Below are 17529 nucleotides of genomic sequence, written 5' to 3' on the forward strand. Positions count from 1 at the left end.
ATTAAGCACATATGTTGATTTAAAAGCATGTAGCAGACCGGGTGTGGTGGCTCACACCTGTCATCCCAGCACTTTGGGAGGCTGAGGCCGGCAGATCACCTGAGGTCAAGAGTTCAAAATGAGACTGGCCAACATGGCGAAACTGTGTCTCTACTAAAAATACAAAAATTAGCCAGGCATGGTGGCGCACGACTGTAATCCCAGCTTCTTAAGAGGCTGAGACGGGAGAATCACTTGAACCCAGGAGACGGAGGTTGCAGTAAGCTGAGATTGCGACCCTGCACTCCAGCCAGCCTGGGTGACAGAGCAAGACTCTGTCTCAAAAAAAAAAAAAATTCATTAAATAAATCAATTTAAAAAATAAATGAAAGAACATAGCAAACTAAAGGGAGAGTCAGAGTAAACAAGTAAATTTTATTACAGAGTAAATGTATATGCTGAAAGGCAGGTTACTAGCAGTGCAGGGGAGCTTGCAAGGTGATGGGGCTGGCGGATTGCCAAATAAGGATGCCCAGTTAAATTTGAATTTAAACAATAATCAACAATGAATAAGTTTCAGTATAAATGTGCCTCATGTAATATTCACATATTTACACTAAAAAATTATTTGTTATGTTTCCAAAATAGAAATGTAACTGGGCCATCCTATATTTTTGTTAGCTAAATCTTGCAACCCTAGACATGGCCAGAAACATGGTTTTGTCCTCCTAAGAGGAAATCATCTCTCATGAATGAATTCACATCCACAGACATGACAAGAGAGAGATATATAAACCAGATGGCCTACAGCCAGATTTCCTATTTGAATATCTATAGTAGTCAAAACATTTACTGATTGTCTTCCAGGCACTGTGCTATTCATTGCATCATTTCATCTAATACTCATAAGGCCCTAAGAGCCAAGCACTATTCCTGGGTTAGGGGAGGAAACTGAGGCATAGAGGTAAACAACCTGCCCAAGATCACATCTTAAAGGAATAGGGCCGGACTTAAATCTAGATCATCAGACTCACGGTTTGGGTTTGTTTTCTCTGTCCTATTCTCTATTGCCTTTAAAATAGGAGCTATAATTGCTAATATGACCAAGAAATATAATCAGATCACTGAGGGCAAGTAATATGCTACAGAAAGTGTTTAAAACAATGACAACAAAACACTTAGTGGTTTGAACCCAGACAATCTGGGTTTAAAGCCAAGCCCTACCACTCCCAAGTCAGGTTATGTGAGGAGGGGCAAGTTAATGCCAACCTTTGCAGATAATAGTATTGCATATGTCTTAGGTTTCATGGGAGGATTACATGACATCGGATATATAAAGCATATGTAGCTCAGGGCCAGCCTTACAGTAAGTTCTCAAGATATATGTGAGTTGTTATTACTATTTAAAATACATCAAAGTACAAAACCAAGTCGCAATCATGAAGAAATGTAGTATGGGAGTTAAGAAGAGAGAAAAATCTGCAATCAGGTGTACTCAAAAGACTTTATGGAGAAAGTAGGAGTTAGACCCTGATAGAAACCAGGGACTTTCTAATGTTTAGGGTTGGAAGAAAGGACCAATATATGTAAATTTTAATAGGATGTGAACCATCAACTCAAGGGGATTTATGACCTCAGTCTTTGTCTTGGTCTGAAATCCTAGTAAAGGTGCTTCTTAGCAAAGAGCCTTCTCTAAAGAGAGCAAGGCAGTGCTACAACAATCTCTTGTTCTTATGCTTGTCTTATCCTTCCCTCATGGCCACCAAACAATTTTCATAACCTGTTTACAGTAACAGGCACAGAAGACTAAATGGAAACAGCCGCATGAAACAGAGGGAAATGTACCTCTTCCAAAGAATGTGAAAGAAATCCATTTAAGTGATTCGGTTAAAGCCACCTTATCCTTCCTTTTCATAAGTAGAGAATTATATCTGAACATTTATTTTGCCTTCTAGGAAGCTGCTGTTATATTCAATCTTAGCATCCATTCAGTTAAAAGTATAGGAGTTTTCCCCCCTGTAGAGTTTGTCTTAGTAATGTAAAATTGGCCTACAGAAGTATATAGATGAATAAACATTTTGAATTCTACTTTAGAAAATGTGATTTTGCTAAATATATTCAGAAATTCTTGTGGGGATGTGAATTTTAAAACTCAAAGCTTTATCAGATTTGGCAACTTTAGGTGTTACCAATGTCAATCATCCTTGAGCCTCTGAGGAAAGAAAAGAATTATTTTAGAGGTGGAGTATTTATTCTGTAGTATTATATTTTAACACTGTGATAGAAAGAAAGAAATTGTAGGTGATACTAAGCTTCAGACCTTCTCTTTGGGGGACTTTGTAATGTTCCTCACACTTTCCTTTCTCTTTTGTTATTTCCAAATTTTTTTCAAAAACGAATGGCCTTGCTTTTTTTCTCTACACTGTGGTTTCATAGTACTGGCTAAGAATATGAAGATGTGGGGAGTATACTCAACAGAACAAACCTGAAAATAGCAGTGGGATACCCAGCTTGAACAATTGTGCCCTGCCCACAGGTCTGCTGAAAAAGCAAACCAAGCTCATAAGGACCAGGTCACTCATTCTTTAGCAACAGCTGAATAGACAGGGAGTGTACTTGGCCCAAAGGATGCCAATCCAGAGGTTAACAAGTAACCAATAAGGTGGTTTACTCAAAAAGGTGTACTAAGTCCAACGAATACTCAGTTAGCAATGTTTAATTGAAAAGCAGTCCAACCGAGGCAACAATCAGTGAAAGGGGAAGCTAGTGATTTATGATGTAAAGGAGGCCCGATGATCCATTTTGAGTCTAATGCCAGCTGATGTCATTGCAGAACAGAAACTGAGGGCAAGAAGAAGCTATCAGGTAGAAAGTATCTCATTTATAAATTAGAGGTTAAAGTGGTGATTTGAGACAGAAGGAACAAGTAGCACAAAAGAAACAGTGTTATCTTGAAGAGAAAGCTGTAAAGATAGAGCTCCTTAGATCTCACTCTTCCATATTTATCACACAGCTTTTTCTGGGTTTCTATGCATGTGTGTCCTGTTACCCAAAGTAGACTAAATAAGTCTCTGTTCCTGCAATCAGATTTCCTTACAAACAAAATGTGTGTTCAACAAACAAAGGGACCATTTTTTTAAATTGTTTTACTATATACCTGCCACAAAGTAGGTTTTTGGTAAATATTTGTGGAATGAATGAATGAATGAATGAATGAATTTACAAATGAATAGCCAAAATGATTGCACTCATTTAATTCCATCTAGTAGGAAGAACACTATCTTTCATAACTTCTTATCAACTATGGATATTAAAATTGTACTCAAGACCTGCCTCACTTTTCAACTTTGTCATCTAGTCAAACCATTAACAAACTCCCTAAATGGAACATGTTTGCAGATTCCTCTTTAAATCTGCATGTGCTGTTACCACTTTCTAGAAAGCCCTCTTTCACCCCTTTCACTCTCTTTCTCTTTCTCCCTTTTCACCCTCTTTCACCCTTTCACCCTCTTTCAAACCTGCACTAGAATTGCTACTCTCCACAGTGTTTACTTTCTTATATTCTTAGCTCAGTCTCTCTCTGAAATGGTAAAAGAATTAGGTGCTTTCACTTCCTGCTGTCCCCACAGCCCCATATATAATTTTGTATTCCACTTTATTCAACATTATAAAATAAAGCATTTTCCTGTCTCATTAAAATGTTTTATGAATATTAACTTTAATGGTTCAACAATAAACCATCATGTGAATATATCTGATATTCCATACCCTTCTCTTGCTGGACATTTTGATTGTCTTGTTTTATTCTGTTTTGCTGTTATAACAAACCACAATGACTTTCCTTCTATAGAAACTTTTGTACATATTTTTTGTTTTCTTCTTCAGATAGCACACTAGAGTAGAATTGTTGAACCAAAAGACAGGATTACTTCTAAAACTCCTGAAATATATTGCCAACTTGCTTTCTTGAAATGTTTTAAGGAGTTTTACACTCCATAGCACCAGCAATATAGTGTCTATTTCAACGTACCACAACTAAATTGTGATTTGTCAATTTCAAGATCCTCTTTTTTAAAATAGGTAAAGGGGATGTATCATTTAATTTGTGTTATTTTTATTCCTAGTGAGGTTAAATATTTATATGTGTGCATGTATTTGTCGTTTGTATTTTCTCTTGTGATTGGATACTAATTGTCTTTGTTTTCTGCTAAAATGTTATTGCATTTCTTATTGAGTTGTAGGAGCATCTGTAAAATATTGATAAATATATTTGAGCAAATGTTTTCCCCAGCTTATTGCTGGTTTATGATTTCTTGCTTCAGTGGTTTCAATTTTTTTTTTTTTTTTTTGAGACGGAGTGTCACTCTGTCCCCCAGGAGTGCAGTGGCACGATCTCGGCTCACTGCAGACTCCACCTTCCAGGTTCAGGCCATTCTCCTGCCTCAGCCTCCCAAGTAGCTGGGACTACAGGCGCCCGCCACCAATCCCAGCTAATTTTTCATATTTTTAGTAGAGACTGGGTTTCACTGTGTTAGCCAGGATGGTCTTGATCTCCTGACCTCGTGATCTGCCCCCCTCGGTCTCCCAAAGTGCTGGGATTACAGGCATGAGCCACTGCGCCCGGCCAAATTTTTATATAGTCAAATCTCTCATCTTTTATGCGATTTCTCCTATTTATTTCATGCTTAATTTTTTTTCCATCAAGATTCTTAGTAACTATTAACCTGACATTTTGTAGATCTATATTTATCCTATGAGTTCAATTAAAAATTTTTTAAAAATCAGTACAAAGTCTTTAAAAGCAGGCTTACAAAAGTGTAAGAGTTTAAACACTAGTATAGGACATATTGAACCTTCCTCAAATAATTCAAATCCATGTCTCAAAGGCCTTGATCTGGCCATAATATTGACCCTGTGACTCTTAGACGATATTTGTTTAAACATCTTTCAGAAAGCCACAAAAATACTACTATAACTGGACACCCTCACCCAGTACCAAAAACAGCGATCCCTCTCCCTTTTGTTACAATCACCATTGTCAAGGTCATTAATGTTCAACTTCTTATTCCAATGAAACACTCCATAACCCATTTACAACCCACTGCCATGAGGGAGCCTAATTTTGTTGAAACCCAAACATTTTTTAAGGAAATAAAGCATCTTAATATTCAAAACAACTTTAAATGATGCAGCTCTTACTCTGCCCTTTCTCTCCTCAGTCTTCTAATAAACTCCTCAATAAACACAGTAAAATATAACTGAGAGTGATGTTTACATAGAATAAATAGTGAACCAATCCTAATTTCTACTTTTAGATAGTAAGTATTTGCACACTGTGGTACCTAAACTTTTATTAATAACAAATTAGTTATGACCCAACAATCTGATGTGACACCACAGCTGTGAACCATACGGGAAAGCAAACCATTATAAAGATCCAGGTACAAATCGGGCATTAGAGTTGGGGCTGCTATATTGTTAGGGGCAGTGAAAATAATTGAGAAGTTCAGAGAAAGTGATCATCAACCTCCAGGGCTATTAAAGAGGATCAATTACCTTTTAAATATACAGAGCAAAAGTGATTCTTTAGAAGGCACCTGTGCAGTGCCTTTTGTGAGACTAAAAGCCATCGATTGTTACTTCCTTTGTTCAACCCTCTTGTAGAGAATTCACATTACATGAAAGTGCTATTGTGTGAACTGACTGATTCTAAGTGAGTGGGTGAAGAATATTATTTGTGTGAATTCTCACAAAGGGGATCAACATTTTCTGAGGTTATGCCTCCTTGTGAGCTCGAGTGTCTAAGAGTGATAATAAAGATAATAATAATGGCTCCCTTTTGGTGAGCTCTGAGTAAGTGCTATGGACTGAACTAAGTGCTTTATGCACATTCTTCCTATTTCTCACAATCATTTTTAGGCTGATATTACTATTCCCACTTTCCAAATGAGGATGTTAAGAAATAGCAGAAGGTCATACAAGGTAGAATTTGGAAGAGCCAGATCTAAACCTAGTTTGGTTTGTTTGTGCTTAACATGGTGCTCATAATAATTTAGGTCTGTATATAATTTTGCAATTTATAATTTTTCTGGTATACAGAAAAATCTTCTTAAATATTATTTTAGGTCTATAAATGAGAAAGCTAAGATTTGGAAGAGTTAAGTAAGTGTGGCGCAAATAGGCATCTACTCCAACTGCCCCCGTGGAAATTCTTGAGTGCCCAATTCAATGGTGCTTGGAATTAGGGGAGCAAATAGATTCTTACAAATCACCCAGATCCATCCCTCCCCTAGATGTCTCTGTATCATATTTTAAGGCCTATATAACATCTTAATCAAGTGACTAATACTTTTCTGCTCATTTCACATGTTGAGCCACATAGTTCACAACCTGATACTAATTCTCTTTTATCCCCTAATTACTTTTAGGGCTTCCCAAAATCCCACCCTTAAGAGCTATTAGTCCAGGACTGGAATTCAATCCTCTTATACATTTCCAAATCCTTGGCCCAATAAACAGTGTATTATTTGTAAAGAGAAGCATGAGGCACCCTTTTAAAGTTACAATCCTTTTTCTCAAATTATGTCTGGCAATATATTAGATACTTAGGCATCTGAGCCCTTTACATCCCAGCTGCTATAATTAATGCAGTTTGGTTCTGTATTCTGCAAATACAGGGCATGCGGTTGGATGCCCCCATCCCATTAGGGCAACCCAAGAAAACCATAGCAGGATAACCTTTTGAGAATGTGAAAGGTCTGCAGATTTAGCCGTATCAGTCTGTATGATGAAGAAATTTATGCTCAGAATCATATACATATATGACCCAAATCCATCTTTTTGTAATTTTGGATGTCCCCTTTTAGTTCTGGCTCAGGAAAAGAGAATAAAATGTACTGATCACTTTTCATTTCACAGTTCCTTTCATTTTCTATGACAGTACTTCAGTAATACATTCTTGCATTCAGGAAAGTAATGGGGAAACAAAGACACATGATCCTCCAGGGTCTAATATTCTAGAGGAGAGAACATTGTGAATTAATAAAGACCATGCAATGAGGTGAGGTCCCTGTCTGAGACAGCCTGAAGGCTTTGAGAGCTCTTTGGTAGGGAGTTAGAAAACTCAATAAAGTGTAAGTCACTCCCGTTGTTATCTCTAAGAGAGTCATATTCCTTTGACCTTGTAGCTTCAGGTGCTACACAGATGAAGACTATTTACAATCACAGTCGTTATTATCACTGTCTTAAACATTTATTATCTCTGATACAGGGCCAGGACTATAGTGAGGTGAGTGAGGTACTCATGTTGGGTGCAAAATTTAAGGGGACACAAAGAAACAGCAATTAAGACAAAAATACTTTAATGAAATATTTTAGAAAATAAAATCAATGCAAAAGAATTTATAATGAACAAAATATCAAACTTTTAAAGATAGAATCAGTCTGGTATTAGTCTCAGGTACTATGTAATTACATAGAGGCCCAAGGTTTTGTCTTTTGGCTTTCGGAGGCATAGTCTAGTTGAGGTGATGTGAAAGAGATGTGAAAATAAACAAGGTACCTGTTTTATTTTCACTGTACTGATTGCAAACATGAGATCAGATCTAACTTCCAATAAGGGAACAGGGTGGGAGATGGATAGTTGATTGACAACTAATGTCATATGGGAATCATCAAAGAAATTCAATAGTATGAGCTCTCATAACCCTGCTGTAAGAATGCACCCAGACAGTTATTCTAGACTCAAGGAACCTCTAGACTTTTTAGCAACAAAATTTGATAGAGCTTCACTCTGGTGCTCTATAATTAGTGGACACAGCTACAGCTACCTTCTCCGTGTTTGCGTCTTTTCCTTTTTCTGTCAACTGATAATTTTTTCTCCTTTATTCACATTGTTCACCTTCCATAGGAGAATCCAAATGGCCTAGGCCTTTTTTTTTTTTCTCTTTCTTTCTTTCTTTTTCTTTCTTTCTTTCTTTCTTTCTTTCTTTCCTTCCTTCCTTCCTTCCTTCCTTCTCTCTCTCTCTCTCTCTCTTTCTTTCTTTCTTTCTTTCTTTCTTTCTTTCTTTCTTTCTTTCTTTCTTTCTTTCTTTCTTTCTTTCCTAGCCCCACCATACAGATCATGGTTGGAAGGTGAGGGGCCCAATCCTAATCCAATGGTCTAAACTGCTTTGTTTAGGGAGGAAACTGAATTTGATAGTGGCAAGTGGTCCAAATGGGAAGGAGCAGTTATAGGCAAGGTAGTTTTCCTAAGAATAAGATATAGATGAAGCACCTCCCTCCAACATACACCATTATTGTGGATTAGCAATTAAAAATGACAAGGAAATAGAACAAATAGCAAGTGCTAATGGAGTTCAGAGAGAAGAGAGATCACCAAGGGCCAGGGTGTGCTAATTATATGCTATAAGAACCTGCAATTATAAACCCATAGATGTGCAAATAAATGCTGAAGGCTCAGCAGATGAGCTGCAAGGTCATTATCTATGGCTCTTTATAAATGGACAGCAAGATAAATGATTTGTTTATAAATTCATTTAGGGATTGTACCAATATCTTCAAATACTTTTCCCTCCCTCTGTGGGCATCCACAGATAGGCCTCTTGGATTGGATTTCCATATTCACTACCTTCTGACCTAGGCCATTCTGGCAGTTTATAATAGGATAAGCAGGCCCTTTCAATTATGACTAGCTGATTCACGCTGCCAAAAGTCATTTCCCCTTGGCACTTCCTTACCAACTAAACGGGAAGTGATAGTGGCATCTGTTCTGCCACCCAGATTCTAGTGATGGTTTATAAATTGTTTGTCTGATGGGGAGAGGTCACACAGAATGTAACTGCAGGGAAAGACTAAGAATGCTGGCTCCCAGTATTAGGCCTTCTGTAACTCCGGGCTGAGAAGTCTGTGAGGAGCCCACTGTGCCCACTGGAGTGACTCTCACAGGAATTATGGGCAGGCATTGCAGTGGCTAAACTCAAACCCCAAGAAACCTATCCCTTTGAGGGCAAATAAACCATGCACACATGCTTTAATTAAGTACTTAAAGCCAGTCAGTTCATGATAACATTGGGATTCTGGTTCTTCTGGTATAACCTCTGAGAATTTATAATGGCCTGAAAAATTTGGAGTAACTTATGGCTCCCTTGAAAGAACCAGAAGGTTTTTTAAAATTTCCCTCAGCAAAGAATGGTAAAAAAAAAAAAAAAAAAAAATTATCTATTCATTCAAAGAAACATTTACCAAATACCTACTATGTGCCATTTCTGTGTTCAGATTGTAGCCTATGTTGTACTTTCTGTATACTGTACTGTGCTCTAGTACATAACATACATACTGTATCATAGAATATATGACAGAATCCTAGCACTGTAATAAAACCGTTAGATATGCTGGGCGCAGTGGCTCACGCCTGTAATCCCAGCACTTTGGGAGGCCAAGGCGGGCAGATCATGAGGTCAGGAGATCAAGACCATCCTAGCTAATGCAGTGAAACCCCATCTCTACTAAAAATACAAAAAATTAGCCGGTCATGGTGGCAGGCGCCTGTAGTCCCAGCTACTCAGGAGGCTGAGGCAGGAGAATGGCGTGAACCCAGGAGGTGGAGTTTACAGTGAGCCGAGATCGCGCCACTGCACTCCAGCCTGGGTGACAGAGTAAGACTCCGTCTCAAAAAAAAAAAAAAAATCTTCAAATGTGAACCCCATTTTTATGCCACTTGAAAGGAGATTTTCACTGATATTTTTAATGTTGTTGTTTGATTGCAAGAGAACTTTGTCAATATTGCAAGAAGGCTTTGTCAAATTTGTCAAGTGGTTTGTTATGTTTTGATATCTTTTCATCTACTCATCTTCTGAGATATTAAGTGTTCTCACAATCAACCAAAAAAACTGGATTTGATATCTCTATTCTTTAGCCAGTGAATGTACAAAATAACAAGTAAATAAATAGGGAAGAAATAGAGGGTGAAACAAAGGTAAAATGAACCTGCAATATCAGTAACTGTTTCTCTGTGTTGATAAGACTTTGAACAGTGAAGAATTAAGCTTAGCAAGTATCAGTCCACTATGAAACCATCCTGAAGGTGACTGAAAGCAAAGAAATAAGAGCCTTCTTCTAAAATCCAAGGTATTAAAGCCTGCTCCAAACACCAAATCTATTAAATATGTGAATCAAATGATAATATTATATTCATAAAGTGGTTCCAAAAAGATTCAAATAAAAGTTTCAAGAGTTCAACCCGGGACAAAATACAGGACCTCATTTTCATTGGCTTGAATTTTTTATAATTTTCAGAAAGTAAAATATTTTCAAAGAGAAACCTAATAAAGAATTCAGTTAAATACAATATAACCAGGGATTTTTAAAAGATCTCCATTAGCCAGCTTTGATTGTGAAAATATGACTCAGAATATGGTGCTACTGAGGTAAAAGGACTGGGAGAAAATTGGAAACATCATTTTCTTAGTCTGTAGAGTCAAGGTCAGACTGAGAAAATTGGATCAGCCCTCCCAGGCAGAAACAACAATGTTACTGAAATGACATTATCATGAGAATGTTTTATGATCTAAAAGAAGTCATTGAATCCTTTCTTCTAAGGTTCTGTGCTGGCAGTTTAGATCAGCTACCATTTTGTGTATAATAATATTTTCAAATTAAGATGCAGAGATTTCTCCAAATAGTCATAGGACCAAATTATATGGAAAGAAAATAACATTCTTTACATTTCCTGTGTATGCAGAAGGTATTAGATGGACTCCAAACATAATTAAATACATTAGCATTTGTAGTAGGCCCTATTTATACTATTTCTTTGTATTAGATGTGCAGTCTTAAATTTTGTAGGAGTATATCTGTTAATATTAGGTCCTATTTATATAAGAAAAAAAATGATCCTAGCTTGGACAACACAGTTTATCTTTATCCACATAGAAGGAATTCAAATTCTAGTCCAGAGTTGGTGTAGTGCCATTCCGTATTATCAGTGACACAGGTTCTATCTTTATATTCCATTATGTGTATTTTTTGGCTTCATCCTCAAGTTTGCTTCATGGTCTAAGATGACCAGTGAAGCTCCACCCATTATGTCTGGGTTCCAGGTGAGTAAAGGGAGGAAACGGGAGAGAACAAAATTTCAAGAATTCCGGCTAAACGAGCTTCCTTATAAGCAGCTATTCCAGTTCACCAAATACTTCAGAGCACTCACATCACATTGGACTGAACATTTTCATGGGGCCACTTTTACCCACAAAAGAGTCTGAGGGATAAAGTCTTTATTATAAGAAAAGTTACAAGTGGAAAATTGGGTTTCTTTTAATAATAAATCAAGAAAAATGGCATTGTTTTTACTTTTGCATATGGTGAAATGCTACTGGTTGCACAGGTGTTCCTTGTATGTACTAACCATGCATATCTGTCTCTTCCTCTTGTATCACCAGGCCTCCGGAACCTGTTTACAGCACTGTGAACAAACTATGTGATAAGCCTGCTTCTCCCAGGCACTATTCCCCCGTTGAGTGTGACAAAAGCTTCCTCCTCTCAGCTCCCTATTCCCACTACCACCTAGGCCTGCTACCTGACTCTGAGATGACCAGGTACTGCATGCGCTTCCTCACTTCATCTCTCGAACTGCATGTGCTTCCACAAGGATAAATGGGTAGAATCTGCCTCTGCTCACTTCTCTTGCACTAAACATCTTCCCCAAAGTGGAGAGATGTTCTGCTGTTCCCTTGGTGCAATGGGAGAAATTAAGAACATTGCCTTTTTGTTTTGTTTTGTTCCCTGGAGTGATCACAGAGCACTTAGACATTGATCACATGATGCTCCACGTGTTCCTGGTTCCTATACATTTTAATAAGGCATTAATTATATTTTTCCAGAAGAATTAATTTTGGAACTTAACACCATTTCACTCATACAGAAGGATGAAAAAGAACATTTGTTGAATATTTTTAAATAATATTTAATAAGTGCTTACTATGCTCCATGCATAACATGGCCTAAGAAATACGTACTATTATCATTTAATATTTTAACTAAAATATTAGATTAATATCACTATTTAACTGAATCTTTAAGGTATTAAGCAACTTGTCCAAAGCTACAGGATTAGTTGGTTTCATCTCACCACACAGAACGTAAAATTAATGTTTATATTGTGTTATCATGCTATGTATATACATATATATATTCTCTTATTTAACTGCTCCCAGCCTATTTAAAGAAATAGAAGTACAGAGAGGTTAAAGGTATTGCCCTCAGTATGATCTTGCCAATAAATGTGGAGTCCAAATTTGACCTTAGAATGTTTTGAGCCTTTCAACAACTTTGTAAAGAAATTATTCTAAGTCTGAAAGTTGGACACAATTCTGTGTTAGCATTCCAAAGCCTATATATGATAAATAACAGAAAATACCTCATCTTTTCATAGTATCCTGAGCTGGAGAGAGGAAAGCAAGAAAAATAGAATTCAACGTTCCTCAAGGTAGTTCCAATTCAGTCTAAACAGAGATCCCAATTGTAATGTTCCTACACAGAATGGGGTGTCTATATAGTTATGTTTTCAGACAGGAATATCTTCATAATATTGTTAGAGCTGAAAAAATACAGACTTTAGAATGATTCAGAGTGAAGATGGATATATCAAGAGGGTCTTCTAAGAATATAATCTTTATTTTTTGATGTTTTGAAAGAATAAGTTTAGAAGTCAATTACTGTTCTCTAGGAGAGTTAAAAGTAACAAATTTTAAATTACATCTAACGTTTCCAGAAATAAATGAGAAAACACATTTTTGACTATGTAAATCAGCTAGGGCACTTTTATTAATTTGCAATAATTAAAGTCTAATATTTCAGAATACTTTATAAATATTCATTAAGTCCACCGTATTTTTAACAAATCATTAAAACTATTTGTTGATACCGTGAATGATGCCATTTTAAAGCTGAAAGTTCAAAGTCACCATAGCCCAAGGAAGGGAGAAGAGCCACATATCTGTAATGACTTGGTAGTAATTATGTACCTATTGTCAGTTACATAAAGGTAGCTAACGTTTATTGAGCTCTTCCGTGCCAGGCATTTATGTTAAATACTTCTTATGAATTATTTCTTTTAATTCTCATAATAACTTTGTGAGGTAGATGTTATCATTATCTTTGTTTTACAAGTGAGGAAATCAAGACTTGATAAGTTGCCTGATTGCCCAAGATCATCCACTAGTAAGTGACAGCTGGGATTCAAACCCAGATAATGATTGATCTGGCAGAACATTAGCTATTTTTGCTCACTGGAAAAAAATTTCCACCCATTTCTCTTTTTCTATCCTTTCTCTATCTTTATCCCGACTTCTCATATTCCTTCCCTTCTTCTGGCTCTGTGTCAGTAAATATATTTTTCTTTTTATCCTGTGTTCCTTATGTAAAATTTACATTGGTTCCCTTACACTCCACTGGGGATTTTGAAGCATCCCTCCTGAAAAATTCACCAATAAGTAGCTGATAAGAGTTTACCTCTATGTGCACCTACCAGATATGATTCTTTTCAGCTTGCTTTCTGTCATCTGTATCATGAATACCATAGTAATTTATTTTTCAAATAAAAACATTATAGTACAATGTTGAATTTTTTTTTTTCAAATTACACACCCTAATTCTGATATGCACCAGGCCCCAAGTGCCATCCATCATTCCTCTTTTTGGGAATTCTGTTTTCAATTTATTCTAATTTGGTCCCCTTCTTTCTCCTTTTTTTCTTTTTCCATTATCTTATTCTTTATCTTGTCTCTGTAGAAAAGCAGTCATACACACACAAAAACACACAGACAACTATTTTAGTGGCCTTGTCACTACCAGTGCATTGATACCAAAAATCTTAATTTCACCCCACTTTGCTCCTCCTCCATACTTCCTCAGCTTAGTAAATGGCACACACATCTACCGCATTGTTCAAGCCAAAAACTTGAGAGTCATCCTTACTACTTTGTTTTCCCTCACATCTGCCATTCAATTCATCTTCAAGTCCTGTTGATTCTACCTCCAAAATATCTCAGATTTATTCACTTTCCTTCACTTCTATTTCCACCACTTTAATCCAAGCCCCCATCATCTCCCACCTATAATAGCTTCTTAATTGGTCTCACCATTTCCACTGTTGACCTCCAGGCTTATTCTCAATGCAACCAAAGTGATCTGTAAAAAAATACAGATCAGATCTCCTTTTGCATTAGGATGCAATGCGAAGTCATTAACATATCATCCAGGCTCTGCATGACCTAGCCCCTGCCTGCCTCTTGGATACCTCATTTCATTCTTCCCTTTGCTGACCACATATTCATGTTGGCCTTCTTTTTATTCACAAAATGCACTAAATCTCTTCTAGTCTCAAGCGTTTCACATATGCTTTTCCCTGGAATTGAAAAGCTCTTTTTACACTTTGCCTCATTAACTTCTGGTCATCTTAGATCCAAGCTTAAATTGCACATCTTCAGAGAAGCTCTCTAAAACAGAAAATCAGGCCCCCTATTATATATTTTCTTTCTATTTTTCATAAGACTCAAGCAATTTATAATTGTACATTTATTTAAGTGATTTTCAAACTAAATGACTGTATCACCCTCTACACTGTAAGCGCAATGAGTGGAATTGTGTTTATTTTGTGCACTGCTATATTCCTAACAGTTAGTACAGTATCTGGCTAGCATGAGCTCAGGATTATTGGATGAATACATAAACATGGAAATAAAATCTGCAAACAAGCAAACTGATACCTGTTTGAAAACAAGTCATAAGTTCAAGCTGTGCTTTACTTAGTTCTTAGTAGGTATATAAAACTACTCCATGAATGAATGAATCCATGCATAGAAACAAATAATAACTAGAACTTACCTTATGTTGTACTCTCACCATAAACTATGTCTATGGTGATTGTCTACATTATAAATCCATTACGCACCTGTCAGTTCTTCATGAGGAGTCAGTAATTCATTTCAGATATTATTTATTTTTCCAATGGGAAATACCTCTCCAAGCCACTGTATCTTGAAATGCAGCCAATAATTCAGGGGCAAAGTAAAAATATTCTGGTTCCATTTTTGACACCATCACCTGTGTGCTGTTCTCTATATTCCTGAATAACATATAGATCCTCAGAAGTAGATAAGAACTTAGAATTAGATAGACAAACCCTTATCCAACTCTGGTAATGTTGTGGAACCCAATCTACTATCTTCACAGTCTATGTCTTATTACCACTCATGGTTAAATATAAATATTCTAGGATCTTTTGCCCTGAAAAAGATATTACAAAAATATATTTATTAATTTATTTAGCTAAGACTTATCAAGATCATCAACAAAGTGCAAGATGCTACTATAATAGGACAACATTTTACAAAGGTACAAGCTGAAAAAGCCAAACATGTTGAAGAAATGCCTGATTTTTAGGATGCAGTAGATAATGATGTATATTTTGTTCAGAGCTTTTGAAAAATTCCTGAAGTCTATTCCAGAAACATGCACATATTGATATAGCAATTATGGCTTCAGATTAGAATATGCACTAGCTCTGGGAAAGTTAGCATGTGAAACCATCCTTACATTTACATCAGTTTAATTCCTAATCCACATTTAGAAGAATAAAGGTGAGTCAGCAAAAGCAACCCGAGTCAGTCTTCTGTATTTTCTGAGCTTCAGTGGGAATACCCAAGTTCTCAGCTCTTTAAATTAATAGCAAACATTCAGGGATGAATTAATTGTACACACATTTTACTTCTGTAAGACCATATAAAAGAGAACAGAGAAGTTGCTAGTTTTTCTTAGGAAAGCACTTTAAATTACTTGGCACAGTGCCTACGGCTGCAGATTATGTTTGGAGGAATTGACTTTTTAATGCTTGCAGAAGCAAGAAATGTGCAGAGCCTGAAATCAAACTAAAATTTGAAAAACAAATGGGATTTCTATGGGACTCCTTATCTAGTACATCTCTTTTTCTTTGAAAAAAAGTAGTTTTGATGTTGTAATTGGTTTTTCTACTTTGCGAGAATAAGTTATTCAGCTTTGGATATTTCTAGGGCAAGGAGAATAGTATTCTTGGCTGTTTCTTCAATATTTATGGCATACGTTTATTTGTCCTTTCACATAAATGGTCCTAATTATTGTTATTTTGCAGTTGATAAGAGAGGCTGAGATAAGCCAGATGAAGGCTAATTAAAATATATTGGCTGGTTTTGGATGGGAAATGAACTGTGAAGCACTATATCATCATAAAACATCTTCACTCACTGAAGGATATATATATATATTCATGGGACTTCAACTAGGTCCCCGGCATCATCCTCAATGTTAGGGATTCAAAGGTGAAAAAACATGGTCTCTCCCCTTAAGTATCTCACAGACATATAAATGAAGAATTACTTACCATGTGATATATATCTGCTAAAGGCCTCAGTTTCTCAAATGTACCTAGTCTCTAGGTAGCTGTTAAAATAACAAATTTAGAGAAATTAAATTTAACAGAGTTTATTTGAGCAAAGAACAATTCATGAATCAGGCAGCACTCAGAACCGGACGAGGTTTAGAGACCTCCACTGAGCAGTTTGAGAAGCAACTTTTTATAGCCTGTACACAGAAGCAAAGTAGGGAAATCACCTGATGGGCTACAGCTAGGCATCTGTTTTATTTGGGCACAGTGAGATGAGTTGGCTGCCTGCAATTGGCTGAAACCCAGCTGCTTGTGACTATCTGAAACTCTACTGTGTGTAACATTTCTAAGTTAGGTTTCAGATTGTTATGTGGGAACTCAGAGTATGGAGACAGCCTTAACCTAAGGGCCTCCTGCTTATTTAACTCAGCATAACTAAAATCAGATTATTACAAGTGGTAGTGTTGGAAGCAAATACGACCTTAGACTGTCCCTTCAGCAGAGGTATTAATGTACACAAAGAAATGGCCCCGTCCACACCTAGCCATCTATTTCTAATCATGTATAAGAAGCATTACCTATGGAAAATGCACACTCATCTTCTCATAGGTCTAACTTCTAACTGTTCTCTGCTGGGCTCAGAGAATCCACATTTATAATTTACCACCTTTGTAGAAATCATAATGTTGGCAGCCTCAAGCCATTCTTAGATTTGGGATGCAGAGCAAGATCTTTATTTTATAAGACCTCAATCATATGCCAGAGATATGGTGAGCCCCTGAATAGTACCTCAGGCTGAGGTGAGAATGAATATTTATTTTTATTAAAGAACTGTTATAAAAGACTGTTACCATTCATAGCTTAATAGTGAGTCCAGTGAATTGTGAAGGGAGATGAATGGTAGGGTTGGCAGTATGGGGGAAGGGCTGTGCAAGCCTGCCTGTATTTTTATAGATATCTAAGTATTTTACAACACGCCATTTTGTTTTCATTAAGGCTTCAAAATTTACTTCTCAGAGAAGAGAAAATAAACCTTCCATTTTAACCCTTTAATTCAGTTCTGTAGACTATCAGCACATATGATGTTATAGGATCCCTTAAATGGGTTTTTAAAGTCAGCAGGTATGTGTGTT

General features: G+C 36.6%; 1 protein-coding gene across 20 annotated transcripts in view; it reads left to right on the forward strand.

The window, feature by feature from the left end:
• The window catches only part of DLG2 (discs large MAGUK scaffold protein 2), a 2190999-nt gene that overhangs the window by 1691031 nt on the left and 482439 nt on the right, over positions 1 to 17529 (forward strand). For 17 of the 20 annotated variants that reach the window (XM_030828789.1, XM_030828790.1, XM_030828792.1 and 14 more), the window contains one exon: positions 11418 to 11573. The exons of the other annotated variants lie outside the window; for them this stretch is intronic. In XM_030828789.1, coding sequence (XP_030684649.1) covers positions 11418 to 11573 — 156 coding nt within the window. The remainder of the gene's footprint in view (positions 1 to 11417; positions 11574 to 17529) is intronic. 20 annotated transcript variants of the gene reach the window in all.

This window comes from Nomascus leucogenys, chromosome 15 (assembly GCF_006542625.1).
Source record: "Nomascus leucogenys isolate Asia chromosome 15, Asia_NLE_v1, whole genome shotgun sequence".
NCBI lineage: Eukaryota > Metazoa > Chordata > Mammalia > Primates > Hylobatidae > Nomascus > Nomascus leucogenys.